Genomic DNA, 21,279 nt, shown 5'->3' with positions numbered 1-21,279 from the left:
TTTCCCTGATGCTGCTGAACAAGCCCAGTATAAAGTGTGGTTCTATGAATATGGGCACTTCCCACAAGTGATTGGCTGTGTAAATGGAAGTTATGTTCCCATCAAGTGTCTATCTGCTCCTGATGCTGAAGAGTACAGGAACCATAAGAGCTGTTTTCATATCAATGTTCAGGATGTGTGCACACCCAATCTGGAGTTTTCAGACATTGTTGCCCAGTGGAAGGGTGCAAATCATGAATCAAGGATTTTTCTTAATTCTTCATTGTGTGATGAATTTGAAAGAGGACAGCATAGCGGAGTACTACTTGGTCACAATAGATATGGTCAAATACATAATTATTCACGCAATACCTACAATTGAATCCGTAAAATTCTCATTGTAATGCCATGCTCTTCTTTTAAATATTACATTTTCTGCTCCTGAACTTGTAGAGCTTGTTTTTCATGCACACGTCCTTTTTGGTCTCTGCTGGAAGGTACTGGCAGTATCTTCTCTCTGGCATACCACGCCAGATGTGGAGGGTGCACAGACAATATGCAGAGGCATCAAGAAAAAATTCTCCCTGGGTAAAGCACTATGCTAAAAACACAAACTAATGTGGTCTTTGGAAAGACAAAAAGTAGAATAATTGTTCAGGAGGAGGTAAGTGATGTACTTTATTTGATATATTTACCATTTGTGTTCAAGTCTTCTTATCCACTGTTCACATGTTCTCTGGACTAATACAGGACCAGCTGCCTCTGGACGGTATACCAGACAATGATCAAGTCACCCAACGCATCTGCCTTTTCTTTACTTGGTGGTGGTCCACCACCACCAGTAAAACGGACTCTCCTAGCTTCTGCATCCGCTTCTTTTTTTTCTTCAGTAGTATTTTAGAGTCTATAAAGGCAAATATCATTGAATATAAACAATATATTAAATATGAAAATAAGAATACTACCTATGTATGTTGCTCAAAAAATGCTTGTCAGTATTACAATGAAAACCACCAGGTGTATATAATACAATAGCACAATGGAACAACAAAAGATAATCAAGTACATTTTTACTTATACTACCATTATACTCTGATACTACCATTATATCACTAAATCATCAGATAAAATTACAAAATGTGTTGTTTTTAAACCTATCATGATTTAAACATCAGTGTTTAACAAAATGCTTTCATGCATGCTCAGTATGAGGGATTTGTGACAAGAAACTGGGCAGGCAGGATTTAAATGACAACTTGTACAGTTTCCAAAATTCTGTGGTTTTAATGACAGTCCAAAGGTCAGTATATGGAGAATCAGTCCAGACGGCAGAGGTTTAAAAAAACAAACACTGGGCTAAGGCAAAGACGAAGCACAAAAAATGGTCCAAATGTCACTGGAAGCTAGAAAGCTTGGGGGAAAAGGGCTGGAATGCTTGTTGGAAGAAAAAAAGATGAACTGGCATGGAAGGAAGGGAACAGACTGATTAAATACACACACAAGAGGAGATGATTGAGAGCAAGTGTGTTCAATCAGGCTGGCTGGGGAAGCGAAGGCAGCAGAGGTGAGGCAAAACAAAGCTGCCACGTCACAGGATTACTGCAAAGCCATCGACAATGCAGATAACTGTCCATCTTGCACATGTAATCTCAAGGCAGATTACATGTGTTATGAATTGGCACTTTATGAATCAAATTTAATTGCGTTGAATTTCACTATCTACTCATTAATATAGAAGAAAAATATAAGAAAGGTTACTTGTCTGTAAATCCTTATTGCTGCTTTTTTTCTTTTGTTTTTGCCTGAACAACTGTTCTGGCATAGGGGAGGGGAATCTAACTCATTTAAGAGAAGCTTATCAACAACACCCTGTCAATATCTAAATATTAAAACATGCAGCTGCAAATCTACCAATAGTTTCATTTTGTGACAGTTTTTAAACAATATTTCTGGTGTTAATTATAAGGTAATGTAATTTCATTGATTATGCCTTATGTTTGTAGATATGCTACCACATGGGCAGCAAGACCGACCCAGATTACAGAGACCTGCAGACGGATAAGTCTGATATTGATATCCTGAAGCGTTATGTAGCCAGATCCATGCCTGGCCTGATTCCTGAACCTGCTGTGGTGGAGAGCTGCATGTATACAGTAAGCAAACCTTTAAATATATCGTCTTACTTCTGGGTGGAAGACAAAAAAAAGCAAAAAACAAAATTATACTTTGAAGCCCCTCAAATGTTAGGAGCTTGTTAACATCATACATAGGAGTTTAACGATCCCTGGAAGCGCCTGTTAAAACCTTTTCGTGTTGGCCTATGTGCCATTTAAAACAATTATATTTGATTGCTTTTGCAGAAAAATCCAGATCTTAATTTAAGCGGAAATGTGGTTGAGACTGTTTTCAGATTTGTTTTAGTTATAGTCGAGATGTGGATCTATAAAGTCTGAAGCTTCTCCTATATTTTCAAAAGGGTTTTCATGATGTTTTGCAGTGTTTATTTTTTCTTTGTTTAATCACCTGTAGATCAGACATATGACATTTGCAATAGTGATTCCACCTGAAAATTTTTCTTCAATGCCTTTGTGTCACACAGATGCTGACTTTTATATTTACACTTTAAAACTTTGAAACTGTACTTAATTTATATCAGATATGTCATTTAAGGCAGACGATGTTTCCATTCAGCCTTACATGTTCAAGTCAGTCTGACCCAAAGCAAGAAAAAACTATGCTGCTTATATCATAATGCTACTCAAAATATTCACTATAAGCAAGCACACAGCAAGGGCTATGATATAAAATAAAGTCTGTTGAAATTTCAGTTATCAGCAGCTCACAGCTTTGCTGTGTCCGTCGTTTCCATACTGAGAAGTAACTGGGCCATCGATTAGATGAAGTCTCTGGCCAAATCACTCATTACTGGCTAAAATTATTGAAGCATTGATCCTTGAAGCGCTTCATACAAACACGGAGGACTTTCTCCACTAATGCGGGTACATTGCCATGAAAGTTTAACCAGGCATTTCTGTTAACCCAATAACCACATCGGTGATGATGAAACTAGACCAACCAAACTGCTCCCCATAACAAGAGCACCCCATTTCCAACCTTTCCCGCCTGCGCATCCCCCTCTCCACCTAACATATACATAGTAGGTTACATGCAACTTAGCACCTTGACAAGACTGATAATGTGGTTCGGAGGAGTGACTTGTGTGGGTTAATACACCCAACAACCGAACATTTAGACTGCTTCGGCATCCTTGAGTTTGGACTACAAAATCGAATCGACAGATAAACACAGCGGGAAAAACCTTATTTAGATGTTCCGCAAAAAGAGCTGAGACGTAACGGCAAATAAAACGTAACAGAAAACAGAGAAATCAGAAAGGCTTAAAAACATGGCTCAAAAAGAATCTAAAGATATCCAAACAACACTTTGGAAGACCAAATTGAACTTTTCAGTACTTCCTTAGGCCCCAAGCACACAACAAAATATATTTTAGGGCTGGAAAAGTGGATTTTGCATGTTATGTCCCCTTTAACCATTTTTAATTCCCTTTCAGATTTTATTATTTTTCTTCAAAATTCATGTTTATATTTCTAATGGTGTAATTATTATTATTATTATTATTATAATATATTATTATATTATGTAAGCTTTGACCAAAGTATATACAGGATTTGGCACGTATCAATGCTCTATTGCAGGCTGCCCTTCTCAAAAACTCACCTATGTAACTTGAGAGGGTCGGAACCTGAGCCGAAACAACAAAACAAAACAGATATGATACTTACCTGATCAGACATGCCACAAAGCGGTCCACCAGCTCCCTGTAGTCAGCGTCCAGTCCATCCAGCAACTGCATAATCATCCGATATGTCATATATCACATGATATATGACATATCTGATATGTCATATACAAAGAAAGATTTTGTATTTGAAAATATATTCAGAATAGAGCATTGGAGCATATAAGACTATCCTATTTTAGCATCATGAGCTCCTCAGACAGTGCGCATACGTTTATGGTTAGGGTTATAATTGTGTGGTACCTCCCCATAAATTAACTTCAGCCACTCTTCTGTGATTATCTCCTCTCCTCTGTTTTTTTTTAACCCGCAGACGCAATGGCTTCCCTTTTTAGTAGCTCTCTATAACTGCAGTTATAGAGAAAACAGCCAGGGATCCTGGCTGTTTTCTCCTGGTGGATCCATTATCTTTCAAAATTGAAGGTTCAATCCATCCATCCAATTTCTGACACGCTTAATCCCTCATGGGGTTGCGGGGGTTGCTGGTGCTTCAAGATGTCTTTATTATGCCCAAGGAGCAAATAGTTTTACAACAGACAGTAGAATAGAATATAAATATTTTTATTCTCCCACAGTGGGAAAATCAGGGTGTGACTTTGGCAAAAACAAGTAAATGGATTATACACGATATGAAACATTAAGAACAAAATTAATTGCATAAAGCTCAATTACATAAAGAACAAAATGTTAAAGTTAAGCTGTTCCGCAGAAGAGAAAGAACATATTCGAAAGGATGGAAATATTGTGCAATTATTTATAAATAGCAAGGCTTATTCATATAAAATGTTAAACCTAAAAAGAAGAAAAACAGCAGATTTACAGAACCATGGGGGAAAAAAATAGCAATATGCATAACTGTAGAAACAAACACTCCTGGTAAAGTTAAAAAGTGTGCAAATAGTCATTAGCATCTAAGAGACAGTGCAAATAATAATTCTTGATCAGATCAAGAAACCATGCAACTACTAGCATGTTTATGAACATTGACTTTGTGGGGAGCAGCAAAGATTATAAAGTCTTAACAACAGCTGTTGCTGAATGTTTACTTTCAATGTCTGTTATCACACACACACATACACACACCTTAATATACATATGCTAAGATATGTTAGGGATAGGGCCGATCCGATCCAGCATCCGTATCGGGCTCTGGTATCGATAATTTAAGGATCGGAAAATTCCAATCAAACCCGCGGACATTTCCGGTTCATAAGCTGCGTCGGTGCTTTAATGTTTTCTGCTGGAAAATCTCGAGACTCTCCGCAGGTTGCTCTGCCAGCTAGCTGCTAAGTGTGGAAAGTTCAGGTGCATCAGCACAGTTACATTGACAGCCTACAAGCAGTACATTTACAGGCAGCACAGGCTGTACAGAGAGATGCTCCTCTAAACGAAACAGAGGGAGAAAAACTTTGGTGGAAAATAGGACAGATTTTGTGGGTTGCTAAACAATCAAGATCTGATGTGATGTTCACAAGGCCAGAAAACCCGGTGCCTTCTATAAGTTGGGGCCGGTCTGTGTTGCAGATAATTATACAAACATGTTTTCTTTGTTTTTTTATGTTTTTGTTTTCTTTCCTTTTTTTTGTACTTTTCACAAAGCTTAATTTGATTATGTCACACATCTGTAACCAACAATTTGTATTCCTGCCTGTATGTAGACATTTTAAGTTGTTTTGAATTCTGATAACTTGATTTTTGTTTGATTGTGAAATTATTTAATGTCGCTTCAGGCCTTGCTGACTTGTTATATCTTGTTTGTTTTGTTGTTCTAGTTAACACCTGATCGCCACTTTGTGCTAGATTACCATCCCAACTACAGCAATATCATCATCGGAGCAGGATTCTCAGGTATATTTCAAAAACATCTAAGCCAACTAAGCACCAGGAGTCAAATATTGTCAACCATGATACTATGACTACAGTTACTATAATCTCTCCTGATATTGATAAGCAGATCAGAAAAGTCTCCTCTCTCTGGTTTTGCTGGAGTTTTTTCTGTTTAAAGCAAGTTTTATTTATTTTTTAACAGGGTTTTTTTTTTTTTCCTCTTATCAAAAACTACTGAGACTTTATGAAGCTTGCTGTAAGACATAATCTCCTCACAGGTACAAGCTAGTCCTCCTCACAGTCAGGCCTCTCAGACAGCCATCCTTACCAGACACCAAACCACATCACTTTTAAGAATCGCCTTTACTCTGAGCCATGCACCCTGTGTCTGACTTTGCATATGAGGTAAAGTTGAAGAATCTGCAGGTAGTCTTTCCTCTTGGTTATTCTGTCAACTTTGTGCAATGCCAGATTTACTGGTAGCAAAAGGGCCTCTGAGCATGATACTATCACCACTCTTCTTGAGAATTTCTCAGGAGATACTCAGATAACCTATTGGCAAGAATCTTAAAGAAGATTTTGCCTTCCACACCGAGTAGGGAGATGATGCGGAACTGTGTGATGTCACTCGCGTTCTCCTCTTTCAGGATTCAAACACCCTTTGACTGCTGGGCCACCTTCCACCTCCGCCATTCTACCCTAATAAGTCTCCAGAGCCTCTCCAGGAGTCTCGGGCAATGTTTGCAGAATTTGTAGGGCACTCCACTTTGGCCTGGGGCTGCACTAGTATGCGCAGCTTGTATAATGTTCCTGACCTTTGCCAGAGTGGGCTCCTTGATGTTGAACTGGACAGAGGGTTTTGGAGGTGTGGGTAGCTCTCTGCAGGTGGGCAGATTTTCCTCCCTTCTGCTGTTGCTGTATGTGGCACTAAGGCTCTGGTTGGTCTCATCCTCTGGGCAACGCAGGGTCCCACTCTGCGTCTGCCCCAGCAGCTGCTTAGTAAATCCGAAAGGATTTGCAACAAAGGCCGTTCGCTTGCGAGCCCTCTCTCTGCCTCTCCACCTGTGCCACTCAGCCCGTCGCAGAGATGAGTTTCTGCCTCAGGATGTCCCTGAGCTCTGTCAGGTCTGGTCTTTCCGTCTCGCACGCCTTCAGCTCCTTCCGGAGCTGGGAGATCTTGGTCTCACGCCGGTTTGGCCTAACGATGTTCTGAGCCTTCGGTAATTTGATGCCAAATCTCTCTACACCGATGCTGATGATTAGTGTGCTCATCAACTGCAGTCGCTGATCAACTTCTCCTCTGCAAGATGCATTTAGAGTGGCATCAACGTCCTCGTCAAACTGCCGCCACTCAGCCTCCTTGTTTGCAGCCGGCAATAAAACCTGACGCTGTTCTAATGGTTTGCTAGGTGTAGCATGTTGAGCATGGAGTTTCTGGACACTGTGGGGTGCCTCCGGTTCCTGCTCCTCCTCCGTCTCACCAAGGTCAGTGCTTGGCACTGGCTCTGTGCGTTGCTCTACTTGCTTCCTCCTTGTGCAGCCCATCTTGGCCTGGTAGATCCTCAGGCCCCTAAGGTTCTTACTTGCTGTCGTTATCGAAAATCCGTTGCGTATGTCTGGCACTGGGTAATCCGTCCATTTTGGGGTGCTCATCCTGCCCCCCTCTCATGCACCCCTGGGGGTATTTTTCTTTAGGGCTTTCTATAGCAAGGTATGATTGCCCCATCACGGGAGCTGCAACTCAGGGTGCTAACCTTTACTGCACCGATTGCCGTCTCTCCGAACCGTCCCCTGTCTCTCCAGTCGTCACCATACTTTCACGGTCGTCATCCAGCCTTTCCTGGAAGTCACCGACACGACCAGTGGCACCTGAGTCTTCTGGAGTTTCTGACAAAGCAAATCAGGCTGAACTGTCGTCACCATACTTTCACTTTCATACTTTCACGGTCCATACTCCAGTCATACCATACTCCAGTCGTCACCATACTTTCACGGTCGTCATCCAGCCTTTCCTGGAAGTCACCGACACGGCCAGTGGCACCTGAGTCTTCTGGAGTTTCTGACAAAGCAAATCAGGCTGAACTGTGTTAAATGCCCTGGATAAATCAAAGCAACAGCAACAAACTGTCCCTCCAGATTAGGTAGGAATCCTCTTGGTGTGTAGAGCGCCATTTTCTCTCCAATTTCCTAACATTGTGCTTCAAGGAACGCAGCTCTGAATTAAACCAGGGAGCCAGCTTCCTGTGAATAATCACCTTCTTTTTCAAGGGAGCTACATTGTCTAATGCAGAGCACAACGAGGAAGTCACACCATTAACAAAGACATCTATTTGTGAATGGGAAGAAACAACATTGCTGCTATCTGCAGGGTATTTCTGCAATACTGACGATATTAAGAGGGGGACAGACTCTTTAAAGTTTGATGCAGCATTGTCCGATAAAGATCTACTATAATGGAACCCTCTTTTGGGGGTGGAGAACTCAGTTAGATTAAACTCAAATGTTATTAAAAAATATCAGGACAGGGTTGTGAGGAAATACTGTTAATTCTTCACAATCGATGCCATATGTCAGCACAAGTCTAAAGTATGGAGCTAAGAGTGCGTCGGTTTATGCACATTTTGAGCAAAACCAATTGAATCTAGGATAGTTTTAAAGGCTACACTAAGGTTATCACATTCTGTGTCAACAAGAATGTTGAAATCCCCCACTATAATAACCTTGTCAGTGTTTATCACCAAATCAGATAAGAAGTCTGACAACTGATCCAAAAACTGAGAGTAAGAGCCCGGACCCGGACGATACAAAACAACAAACAGAAGAGGTTTTATTGCTTTGCAATTTGAATGAGGGAAACTGAGGGTTAAATGTTCAAAAGAACTATAGTAATTAGTTGGCCTGGGACTAATTAATAAATCAGACTGAAAGATGGTTGCCACTCCTCCTCCTCTTCCCACAGATCTGGGAATGTGGAAATTTGAATAAATGGAGGGAGTTGACTCATTTATACTAAAGTAGTCCTCTTGTAGCCAGGTTTCTGTGAGACAAAATAAATCAGTTTATCAGAAATCAATTCATTAACTAACAAAGTCTTTGCAGGGAGAGACCTTATATTTAATAGACCACATTTAATTGTTTTATTTTTTGGTTCAAGGTGAGCCGTATTGATTTTTATTAGATTTTTATGATTTGTTCCTTTTAGATGGGGGAAAGACACCGTCTCAATAGGGTAATGGGTGGGTAACAGTACAGAAGCTGCAGAGAGGTGTGTTAAACTACGGCTCTGCTTCCTGGTCTGGACCCTGGGTTGTCAGCATTTAGGAGAACTAATAAATCCGGCCAGATTCCTAGAAAGAAGAGCTGCACCATCCAAAGTGGGGTGAATGCTGTCTCTCTGGATCAGACCAGGTTTTCCCCAGAAAGTTCGCCAGTTATCAATGTAGCCTACATCGTTTTCACGACACCACCTAGACAACCAGCGATTAAATGATGACATGGGGCTAAACATGTCATCACTGGTCAGATCAGGCGGGGACCAGAGAAAATTACGGAGTCCGACATTGTTTTAGCAAACTTACACACCGAAGCAAGACCAACTTTAGTGACCTCCGATCGTCGTGACTGGGTGTCATTACCGCCAGCGTGAATAACAATCTTACTGTATTTACGCTTATCCTTAGCCAGCAGTTTCAGATAAGATTCTATGTCGCCCATTCTGGTCCCTGACAGGCATTTAACTATGGTCCCTGATGTCTCTAGTGCCACGTTTCTGACTATAGAGCTCCCAATAATCAGGGTCGGCTTCTCAGCGGGTGTGTCGTTGAGTGGAGAAAATTTGTTAGAAATGCAGACGGCTTGGTGGTGACCTGGGGGCTGAAATCTAGAGCTATGCTTCCTACGAACAGTCCCCCAGCCAGCCTGGTTACCCGGCTGCTCGGGTGCTTCTGGAGGACCGCTACATAAAGTAAATATGTGGCTCCGCGCTAGCAAAGGGGCGGCTATCAGCTGGTTTTTCCATAGCACGGAGCCGGGTCTCTAATTCTGACACCCTCGCCTCCAACGCTACAAAAACACTACATTTATTACAAGTACCGTTATCACTAAAGGAGGCAGAGGAATAACTAAAACTCTGACACAGAGAGCAGGAGATAGGGGGAGACTTAGACAGAGACGGAGAAGCGGAGGAGAGAGTAAGGGGGAAAGCCATTGTGGAGCTAAAACTAGGCTAGGCTAAAGCTAGGCTAGCGCCCTTTTACCACCCCAAAAAAAGAAAACCGTGTGAAACACGAGGAGTTCCCAAGCGCGATGTGCAGCTACAGAGAAAGTTTTAAAAGTGCGTATGTGTTAAAAACAGATGTTACAGCAAAGAGATTAAAGATAAAAGCTAGTGAGCCTGGAGCGAAAGACCACAGTTCACGCCGGGAAAACAGGAAGTGACACAATACGCCTTACCGCAAACAGGAAGTGACGAGCATCAGAAGCTGAGCTCAACATAATTTCTAACTAACAAAAGTATATCACAACCAATCAATTATAATAGAGGATGCAGAGAAGGATGCCCTTTATATCACTACTATTTACCATATCTATAGAACCATTGGCAATTGCAACAAGAACAAACCCTGAAATAAATGGATTGGCAAGATGGAACATAAACTAGCATTATATGTAGATGATGTAACATTGCTCATGTCTCACCTGAGTACATCCATTGCTGCTATATTGGAACTGCTGAAAACATTTAGCACAATCTCTGAATATACAGTTAATGGAACTAAATCTTCTATTCTAATTATTGTTGAAAAAGAGAATTGATACCCACCACAGGGAATTTCTCAATTCAGGCCTAAGTTGACTTCAATAGTCAAGTAAAATTCAATCAATCAATAGGGGGATGTTCCTACCATTGGTGCTATTGGGCAGAATCTATGCTATAAGTAAATATATACATTATTGTACATATTTGAAAATTATGATTGAGTTTCATGTGAGGAATCTCCCAAAATGTTTAATAACCTGTGTGTATATTCTGGTAGGTAAAACCTCTTTCCTGGTATTCTCTTTCATTTGAGATAGCTTTTGTCTTTGTTTTGCTGACATTATATGATATGGGGGGAAAAACATTTACTACTATGATTCCTTTTCTTTAGGTCATGGCTTCAAGTTTGGACCAGTCATTGGGAAGCTTCTGTGTGAGCTCTGCCTGGGAGAAGTACCCTCCTTTGACCTTTCACCTTTCAGAATCAGACGATTCCAGTCAAACACCAAATCAGCTTTATAGGGTTGGGCCTGGATTCATGAAATCTTGCTCCAATTGTTTAAGATTGTTGTTATAATTCTCAGCCAATTGTCAGTTTACATGGTATAGCCAATTTTAGAGCTCTTAAAGACATTCATTGTTTTCATATCCAGGTTTAGAAGTGTTTAACAACTGTTTTTTGCTCTACTTGGATTTCTGTTTTACTTTACCTAAATAGTTGAAGTCACTGTCTACTAAAGGGAAATAAGTAATGTTTAAACCTTTGTGAAGTAGAAAAGCAAAGTATGCTTTTAGAGGAAAATAATTTCATAAGTAAAAAGTGCACCACGTATACTTTTAAACAAGGTGTTTTGCTTTCTCCTCTGATCACTGTTTTCCTTCTTTGTCATTTCATGGATCTTACTTATTCATTATGACTTGATTATCAAATGTAAGAGAATGAATTTGTACTAATTGACTGGACTGAATAAAACAGAATAGCCAACCTCTTCCAAGACTAAACATTAATGTGGAACACACAAAATTTCATGTGTATCACCAGATATATTTCCTAATGGTGCTGTTTACATCTAAGATACACCAGTTTATGATTAATGTCCCCTTTTTTAAGACATGATTAATCTATCCTTAGTGTTATTTTTGGAACACCTCCTTAAATAGTTTGCTTGGGATTGGGTCTAACATACAAGTTGAAGGTTTAGATGAAGCTAAAATTTTAGATAACTCAGAAAGCTCTTTGAGATTATGAGATTACAGAGACTAGACTGCAAAATCGGTTACCGTGGAAATTACAGATAAACAGACTCTGGGGGCAGAGTCTGACATACTTGGATTGGACAGAATGACTGATTACGGGAAAAAATGTCAGCTAGGACACATCTGCATTATAGTATGATCCTCTCCACCAATGTGATGAATGGAACACTGATATCATCCTGGGCACGCCCCTGAATGGGTGTACACAATTGGTCCTACTTGATGTCTGTGTGAGTAATGAACGGGGCTCTCGGACGTCCGGAAATCTGCCCGTCGCGTTGTTGTGTATGAGAGCCCAGTACTGAAGCTGTAAACATCTTTCTGCCTTTTAGATTAAATATGGTAAAATATAGTTTTGGTTTCAAGCGTCTTTTTATTACTACAGAAGTCTACAATTGAAACACCACATTATTCAGTAAAAAGAACTTTGGGTAACTGCAACAGGTCAAATATGTAACACTACTGCGCAGACCTGGCTGCAGAAACAAATTACAGGGGGGGGGGGGGGCATTCCATTTTTTTAGGGGGGCACACTTTAAAGAAAAAAAAAATAAAAATAAAATATATATATATATATATATATATATATATATATATATATATATATATATATATATGCTTCAGGCTGAACAGTGGCTCTGTGACTACTGTAACAAACAAACAAATAGCAATAATGTAGTCAGTGTTGCCAAATTAGGCAGGTTTCCAACCAATTAGGCTTTTGAACACATTGAGTTGGGAAAAAAAATAGCTTATGGGCAGATTTCGGAAGCTTTTCATAACATTTGTTGGGCTTTTAGAAAGAATTACTAACAAAAAATATCAAAATAGTCATTATTCATTTTTTAAATAAGTTGAATCTGTTGATCTGACATCATCACTGAATAATAGTTATAATGAATAATATTGATTGTTATAATAAAACAAGAAAATAATAATGGTCAATCAAGTGTTTGGTCAGTGTAAACGCCCAAGAGGGGTTGAGTTCTACGTATCAACTTAAAAATATTTTATGGCTGCGTGTAAGAGAAATGTTTAATTGAGCTATACTGAGAGAAATTAAGTTTATATTAAGGTAGATTTACAACTCATGTTGGGAAGCTATTTATGATTTTTTTTTTCCGGTTGATATATCCTGATTGTTAAAGAGATCTTGGGTCTGTCTCATTCCGCCTACTTCTACACTTCGAACACTTAGTTTTAAGTATATAGTGTAGATAACGCAAAAAGTCAGTGCACTGAAGGTACCCGATGACCCCCTAAAAAATGCAGTGTGTAACGATGAACCCTACTCGCACTAAACGGACGCCATCTTGACTACAAAGCGGAAAGGGAGGGACTAGGGACGTTGGGAAGATGTTCCCATTTTGAAAATAATGGCGGACAATTCAGCCAAGACAGCCGGAGCTGCGACACCGCAATCATATAAATGTAAGTAATGGTGGTAATACGAGGCATTGTACTCTCGTCTAATGCATCACTTACATGTCCCTCACTGACAGAAGCTGATATATATGCCGGCAGCATATATTTTTGGTGGGCTGAAAATTCGCGTTCACGTGTGTTGCGTTCGTCACGTCATCCTGTCATTTCCAGTAAGCGTTTTAACATAAGTGTTCCTTTTGGAACAATACTAACGATCAAAAGTGGGCACTACGGCAGTAAGTGGTCAGTGCACATTAGCAGTGCACTGACGGAAGTATTCGGAAGGAGACAGAGCCCTTGAGTGTTATTGGGTTGTCTGATTGTACATTGTGTTTGGTGCCCATGTGCACAGTTTTTTTCTTTGCTTCAGCGCAGTTGTGTGCTAATGGCATGTTCTTATGTGTTTAATAGTTCTTTTAACATGAGAGAGTTTGAGATTTGGGCTTGTTTTTTTCTTTTAAGTTGGGCATGTTTTATGCTGGTTTGGGTTACTGGAAACTAAGTGACATAGGGTAACCTGTAGCGCTGTGTCTTAACTCAAAAGTCCAGCATAAGCTACACGCTAATAAACATGATCGCTGGTGTCAGGCTGAACACTGACTGAAGTAACAATTCTGACTAGAACAGGTTTTGTAATTACAGCAGCTATGAGAACAAGGAGCAAAACAAAGCAACAGTTCTCTTCTACCTGCAAGTAACTCAAGTCTCTTCAGTTTGGCAGTTTTAGTACTTGGTTCTGCTCCTTGGGTTCCTAGCTGTCCTAGCTAACCCTGCTAGCTGTCCTAGCCAACCCTCCTAGCGTGAATGTTTACTCCAGTTTAGACTTCAGTGCTGACATTTCAAACAGAAATTAATAGCACTCCTTCCAGCTCAATCTCTGTTTCGTTGTCACTTCTTGGAATTGTTTGGTAATCAGTAGTGATGTTACGTGATGGGCCGAGGCTTCGAGGCGTGTGTCAAGTAATGGAGGGGGGCGTTTCCGTAAAGCGCGTATCGAGGCTTGCTTCATTTAGGGGAGGAGCCGAAAACGATGACGTCCGAAGCCTCGCTGCCCGGCTGTACTACTTGACTGCTTAGGGAAGTGGCTCAGAGTTTGCCAGATGACCGGTTCATTCAGAACCAGTCATGGCTGCACGCTGGATCATAAAATAGTTCTGCTAACCAGATGCAGTTTAAAAAGCCACTTGGTCTGTTTATAAGTTTCGTTTTTATTAATTCTGCATTTTACTGTGCCTCAGCGCTTGCTCCTCTTCCCCCCTCCTTTCCTTCGGAGCAGATGCTTTTATCACCGTTCACCATTCAAAACGTGAATCACTACGTTTAATGTCCTCACGTAGCAACGTGTGTCAGTTAAAGTCAATAGGAGAGTTACTAGCTGTGCTTCATGCTCTTTTGTTTTTAACAACATAGAATCAGTGGCGCTTCGGTGGGCGTGCTGCCTCGCGCTTTAATTCAGGTGCGCACTTTTAAGGGTCATTTTAAAGAACTTGTAACATCAGGGGCTTCATCTCAGACCTGTCAGTACCCCTGTTCCCTTTATAAGAGCCCTTTACAGTATTTAGTTATGCATTTTCCCCACTGTTTATCCGTCGCACGCAGCGCACCAACGGGGGTAAAATCCGCCCACCGCACCGCCGCACTGACGAGAGCAATAGAAATTTGTCTGGTCAGCGTGGCGACTGACTGAGAAACCTGTCACTGTGAAAGGTGATGAGAATGTTATAAACTGTAACAGTCTAGAAGTGCACATTAAGCTGAAAATAGGGAGACATCAGCAGCAGGATCGTGCGTAAAGACGCAACGTGAACCTCTGTGTGCTTCAGTGTTGCTGCTGAGGGGAAATTGTTGACCATACCCCCCCCCCCCCCCCCCCCCGCAATTAGCATAATCTCACTCTTAACTTTTGATCAAAGTTGAGAGGTCTGATTATTACACACCATGCCATATCACATGACACTACTATTTTGGGAATAATTACACACAGAGAATACATTCAAACAATATTTCATTATACACATGTGTATGCATTATTTATGTAGACAAATTATTTCGTCCTACACCTTTTGTGAAGTCATTCCCAATAGCCATAATTGACAAAAAAATCAATGGATCACACGTGTTAAGATACAGCTGGCTGTGATTATACACCTGGCCAGTAGGTGGTTTCGTGTGCACATGAAGCTCCAAGAAATGAACCCTTTCTCGAACCAGTTGGCTCAAGTGGTTCAATGCCTCATAAGGCTTCATCTCACCATCACTAGTAATCAGACCAAATTTCCATCCCGCTCTACCGACACCAACGGCGACCACAGCCAAACCGCGGCGGCGACTGAAGTCTATGACTCACTTAGTGTCCCGCCCCACTCCAGCTGTGATTGGCTAGCATGTTGCCGTCAGTCGTTGATTTGATTGGCTAAATTGTATGATTGACACATCAAAAATAGTACTAAAAGGACGATGGCCACTCCGAGGTAAAAAAGAGACAGCTTCCAGTCCAGGGCAGGCACAGCTGGCTCACAGGGCGGGCACGGCCCCCCAATGCCCGCCCTTGCCGCCGGGTCTGGCTACTGCGTGTAAACAGAACCTGATCAGTGTTTGGACTAAGTATACAAAGGGTCTTTTTATACAAAAGTAGAATGGTTAATCAAGTGTCCAAACACTTGATTAACCATTATTCTTCAATCAATATTATTCATTATAACTATTATTCATTGATGATGTCAGATCGACAGATTCAACTTATTTAAAAAATAAATAATGAGTATTTTGATATATTTTGTTAGTAATTCTTTCTAAAAGCCCAACAAATGTCATGAAAACCTTCCGAAATCTGCCCATGAGCTATTTTTTTTCCCAGCTCAATCTGTTCAAAAGCCTAATTGGTTGGAAACCTGCCTAATTTGGCAACACTGACTACATTATTGCTATTTGTTTGTTCGTTACAGTAGTCACAGAGCCACTGTTCAGCCTGAAGCATATATATATATATATATATATATATATATATATATATATATATATATATATATATATATATATATATATATATATATACACTGTGTATATATATATATATATATATATATATATATATATATATATATATATATTATTTTTTTTTTTTGTGCCCCCCCTGTGATTTGTTTCTGCAGCTGGGTCTGGATAAAAGCACTATACAAGTACAGGCCATTTACCGTATATATGAAACACATGTTAAGCATTTCTGTATTAACAATGTTCTTTTATTGGTCTGATGTAGCTAACCTTAAATGTTGTGTTTTCATTAGCTGTAAGAATTCATCTAGAAAAAAAGGATGCATTTATGTACCAAAAGATGAAAGGGAATTTCCACCACAGTGAGCAAAATTCCAGACTTCAGAATAGCAGACAGCAAAAAACACTCAGATAAACATGGTCTCAAGTCAAAAATTAAGATTTATTTACAATGTTGCAAAGTGAAAGTTAACAAGTGGTCAGTTTTCAGTGAAGAAAAAAACAAACGAAAAATCAAAAACAAAAGAAAGTTAGCATGAATCATAAATTTTTTGGATAAATACAGTGTCCAGTAAGGGTTTAGGCTTTATTTTATGGCAAAAAATGGGGTGGTTGTCAGTAAAAATACCTACTTTCACTTATGTGTCAATTTCCAATATATCAAAAAAGCTTCCAAAAAGCACACATTTTCAAATCCCACCAATTGAACTCGCAGACCGAGAACGTCCACTTGTTTTTGCCAGAATTTAAATGGCTTTCACACTTTCCAATAAAACCCAAGACCCCACATGAAGTGAGTGGCCAAAGGTTAAAATTCAAGTACAAGTTTCCTTGCTGCTCAAAATTAAAATGAACAAAATGTGACACAAATAAAACCTAAACCACTGGGCTTAAGCTGTAAGACACAGAATATGAGTAGGGACATGTAGATCCTCAATGCCAGATCCAATGAAGGGATGAAAATGTAATGCCTTTAGTGGGTGCAGCAGGTCTGCCCAAAGGATGTAAGAGAGACTTTAATGAACTGAGTCAAAGAGACTATGCTGGGCATTGTGCAGCAGAGAGCCTGCACTCAATCGTTCTGGCTTTACCTAAACCAAACATACACGCACTGACTCTCCTGTCCTCTTCCCTCAGCTTCTCACTACTAGCGATGACTCTTCTACACCAAATCGGTTTCTGCGTGCCCTATTGATCCTCTGAACAATTTACATCCTGTTACCTGAATACACATTTACACCATTAGAATCTACAACCCTTACTTGCTCATATTGACGAGTCAGCAGAATGACATCATTTAATTTTTTTCAATTAAAGTAGTTTATAGACAGTTTTAAATATGTCTGTTTGAAAGCAGTAAAGCAGCTGCAGTAACATAATTCATTCACACACACTGCAGAAAGCTAAAAGAATGGCAAAAACAACAAGCCCCAGCTTGAACTGGTCATGTCCTGAAGTAGTGGATGCATGTATTTGTATATTTTCTGCGTGTTGTCATTAAGCTGATAATGGCTTACGAAGAATCCAAAGCTTGTGCTGATCAGTGGTTTCACCAGTGCTTTCAACAGACGATTGAGATCATTGCAGTGTTATGTGTTTTACAAACCTTTTCTGTTTAGCAATTAGGAATAATGCACAAAACTAAAAAGACTCTGCAGCTGAGGACTTTATTGTTGCAAAATTGTCCTAAGCTTGTTTTGCATGTTAATTAAGTCATGAGTTAGTCTGCTTTGCTTTGTAAACGATGAAAGGGTGTTGGCATGAGGTTTTACTTTAAATATTCAAAAGTTTACATCAAAGAAGATAACTATACTATTTGGGTGGAAATATGTTAAAGTGTCTGAAGAGAAACATCAACATGCACTACCAGATGTATCAACCTCATTATGGTTGTGATGGAGTTGCCTCTGCAACAATAACCTGTTTCATGATTGTGCGAGGAGCACAATGAAAAACTAGAAATCTGTTGATACCTTGTTAACTCAGTAAAATCTTCTTGACTACAAGTGTAAAACTTCTGGTGTTGCAGAGTAACAGCATCTTGTTTCAAAGACAATGCATCACCCAAACAAAACCCTCTCCAGAACCTAATCAATCCTAAATGTAAAAAACAAACAATGATTGTGCTCCAAACCCTGGACAGTATTGTTGCTTATTAGATGAAACAGAAAAAGGTCCTTGAAGAATAAAACACGTTTTTAAACCAGGCAAACATTTTTTAAAGGTATGCATGATGACTATTTAGGGAGGGACAATAATTTAGGAAACAAAATGTGCATTATAAACTCGATTCCATGGAAAAGGAAATAATAAAAACCATATGATAAAACCATATTTAAGTTAACTTGAAACTCTTCAGAAAGTGGATTTGTCTACCAGCAGTTATCAGCCAAACCAAAAGATTATTTTATCTTTCGAGGGATGCAGTCTTCTTTCTTTGGAAGGAATATATCATTTATGAGCATACTGCAGGAAAGTAAGAAACTTATGGATGGACAGTGCAGCAGCTCAGGAAGCTGCACAGCTCACCTGTTTGTTTATTTCAAACAGCACTTGTTTAAAATAGGAAAGACAAAAAAGAAGCTGGTGCTTTTCTTAGGACATCAATTGTAAAACAGTTACATAGCGTACATATGTACCTCTAGCTAATACCTTTTGGCAATACATAGTGGTATAGAAACCTGTATAATTTTGGTGTTTAGGTGTGAACTGTGAATAGAGGGAAAAAACTATATTTATCTGAGTCTGTAGTTCAATTTCAAACACCAGATGGTTAAAGCAGCAAGCAGATGTTAGCGTAGAACTGTTGCATCAGCTCCACTGAATCCAAATGTCTGTTAGTGCAGACCATTGCACTTTTGTTGACAATTCTGCATGCAAAACCAAGTGTGTTACATTAGCCTGAGAGGGCACTCCAGAGGGTGCACAGCGAGGACTACGACACATCCTCCTCGTCATCATCTTTCAAATGGCTGCTATGTCTGTATCTGGAGCGGGATAAGCCCAGCATCCCTGGACCTCCATCGTTCACTTCTTCCTCCTCTTCATCAGATCGGTCAAAGCGGGAGCGCCTTCGGCTGGTGGAGCTGGAGCAGCAGAGACAGATAAGAGACAATGCTGTTGATCAATTGAAGAGGAAAAAGATTACCAACATGAAAAGAAATCTACAAGCTTCAACCAAAGCACAGGGCAGTTAAAGTCCTCCTCTATATTTTCTTGCAACAGAAAGGTTAGTTTAACTAATTCTAATCTCAGTGTCATAGTTAGGATCAGGTTGAAGCCCACTGTGATTTGTTCTATAGGTCACACATGTATTTCTTGCATCACACAAACTGAAAACACTTGCTAATAGTTAACGTTAATATGAAAACTGTGACATGATTTCTGGAATCAAAACATGCATGTGATCGATCATGCCAGGAGGTCAAATGGATCAGGCATGGCCTGGTACCACCTTCTGAAGGTATAACTAACAGAAACCTGAGCACTATGTGACTGTTCTACAGTATTTACTGAAAAACATTCAACAAATGTAAAAAAGTAGGACATGAGCTGGCAGATGTTTACTACTATTATAGTTGTTTGTTTTGATTAATGCACCTATTAACATGATTATATTTCTGTTTGATTTCCCCTTGTTTTGAACAGTTCTGTATCTATACAGATGGGTGGAGAGAGAAGCTAGAACTTCTCATCTCTGTTGGCATAGCTCAATGCCAAGCAGAACCAATTTTGATGAGGAATCCAGATTGATATTGGGAAATCTGGAAGTTTAATGTTTAAATTCTTGTGAGTTGAAAGTCCACTGAAAACCAGGGAACCAACAGGTCCATTTAAAGGACACTGGGTAGCTCTTTCTTTCTACTCAGAAACCCAACAGTTGAGAGAACGAAACAAGCACTAAAAGCTACGTAGAACGTTCACATCAGTTCTAAAGCATGTGTACGTTTGCTGGGAATATCAGATGTTTCCTAACTATTCTATACTTTGTACACACAGACGGAACCCTAAAAGTTCAAGGCAGCTGAAGTTGTAGTGAGCAGTTTATTAAACTGGCAGACACTGTAACTCTTGTGTTTTGGTCACAATGTTTGTTTCCATACAGCTTCATTACTATCCAAACTATGACAGATTATGTTTTTAGCTACCAAAAGTACTTCCAAACAACCAACTTCATCTGTCTTTAAACAAATTAAATAGATGCATTCCAGCAGATTGTCAGCTTGCAGTAACATGCAAGGAGGGGAAAGACCACTCTAAACTACATATGGCCTGATTAGAATCCAGCCACCTGCATTCTATTAGCACATCCATTCAACAACATTGAAACTGCAAGAATGTTATATTTTTGGAAACTGGGACTTTTAAAAACAACGCTATACCAGAAATACCAGAAAGTGAGCCACCCTGATCATTCTGTTGATTCTGATAAAAGCAAAGAAAGAAAAACATTAAGAGCATTATACAACTTAGAGTACTTAGATACATTTATTTAGACTAAATCTGTTTATAAATGGTGAACTAGGTTAATTATGATTGAGCAGGGTATCCATATTTATCTGCATGCTAATTTAAATCAGTTTAGTTTGACAATGAGACAGGAAGGAAAAGTCATTGTTGCTACAAGTAAAAACACCCTTTGTGCCCAGCTGAATGGACACAGTTATCTGCTGAAAACCCTCAATTTTATGTACCAAAGATAACCAAGACTGAAACCTGGAGTAGAGACAAAAAACAAATGACAAAGTACTTTGGACATATTCATGCATCCAACCATTTTCTTAACACGTCTATCCCTTGTGGGGTCGCGAGGGGTGCTGGTGCCTATCTCCTGCTGTCAATTGGCGAGGCGGGTACATCCTGAACAGGTTGCCTATCGCGGGGCAACATAGAGACAACAGGACAAACAACCATTCTCGCACACACTCACACCTAAGGAGAATTTAGAGAGGCCAATTAACCTAATAGTCATGTTTATGGACTGTGGGAGGAAGCCGGAGTACCCGGGGAGAACCCACGCATGCACAGGGAGAACATGCAAACTCCATGCAGAAAGACTCGGGGCAAGGGTAGGACTTTGGACAAATTAATTGAGTAAAATATTTCCATTCTTTCAGCTTCTTCTGATACTATACTACACCAGGACAGACATTGCCTATTCAACATAAGCTAAGAGTATACTAACCAATGTGATCTGAAACAAAACCTGCCATCTAAT

General features: G+C 39.9%; 2 protein-coding genes and 1 long non-coding RNA gene across 9 annotated transcripts in view; 1 reads left to right on the top strand and 2 right to left on the bottom strand.

Moving 5' to 3' along the window:
- Nucleotides 1–11,994, top strand: part of pipox (pipecolic acid oxidase) — a 35,923-nt gene extending 23,929 nt beyond the window's left edge. Inside the window, exons 6-8 of one of the 2 annotated variants that reach the window (XM_036133284.1) lie at nucleotides 1,983–2,132; nucleotides 5,572–5,647; nucleotides 10,777–11,994. In XM_036133284.1, coding sequence (XP_035989177.1) covers nucleotides 1,983–2,132; nucleotides 5,572–5,647; nucleotides 10,777–10,907 — 357 coding nt within the window. In that variant the 3' untranslated portion in view covers nucleotides 10,908–11,994. The remainder of the gene's footprint in view (nucleotides 1–1,982; nucleotides 2,133–5,571; nucleotides 5,648–10,776) is intronic. The other variant, XM_036133285.1, reaches the window with a different exon arrangement.
- Nucleotides 4,345–7,808, bottom strand: LOC118561289. The gene is made up of 2 exons (XR_004929922.1): nucleotides 7,592–7,808; nucleotides 4,345–7,513 (listed from the first exon to the last, which is right to left on the bottom strand). It is a non-coding gene; the product is annotated as an uncharacterized LOC118561289 (long non-coding RNA).
- A 4,490-nt stretch (nucleotides 11,995–16,484) lies between the features above and the next one.
- LOC105918954 (unconventional myosin-XVIIIa) overlaps nucleotides 16,485–21,279 on the bottom strand; it is a 188,869-nt gene continuing 184,074 nt past the window's right edge. For 5 of the 6 annotated variants that reach the window (XM_036133278.1, XM_036133279.1, XM_036133282.1 and 2 more), the window contains 2 exons: nucleotides 20,444–20,486; nucleotides 19,098–19,147 (listed from right to left, as the gene is read on the bottom strand). Coding sequence is in view for 1 of the 6 variants with exons in the window: in XM_036133281.1 (XP_035989174.1) it covers nucleotides 19,118–19,147; nucleotides 20,453–20,486 (64 nt within the window). In the remaining 5 variants the exon portion in view is untranslated. Of the gene's footprint in view, nucleotides 19,148–20,443; nucleotides 20,487–21,279 lie in introns of all 6 variants that reach the window. The other variant, XM_036133281.1, reaches the window with a different exon arrangement.

The sequence above is a fragment of the Fundulus heteroclitus genome, unplaced genomic scaffold, assembly GCF_011125445.2.
Source record: "Fundulus heteroclitus isolate FHET01 unplaced genomic scaffold, MU-UCD_Fhet_4.1 scaffold_60, whole genome shotgun sequence".
Classification (NCBI taxonomy): domain Eukaryota; kingdom Metazoa; phylum Chordata; class Actinopteri; order Cyprinodontiformes; family Fundulidae; genus Fundulus; species Fundulus heteroclitus.
The sequence above is the reverse complement of the archived record's forward strand: the minus strand, read 5'-3'. Positions and strand labels throughout refer to the sequence as shown.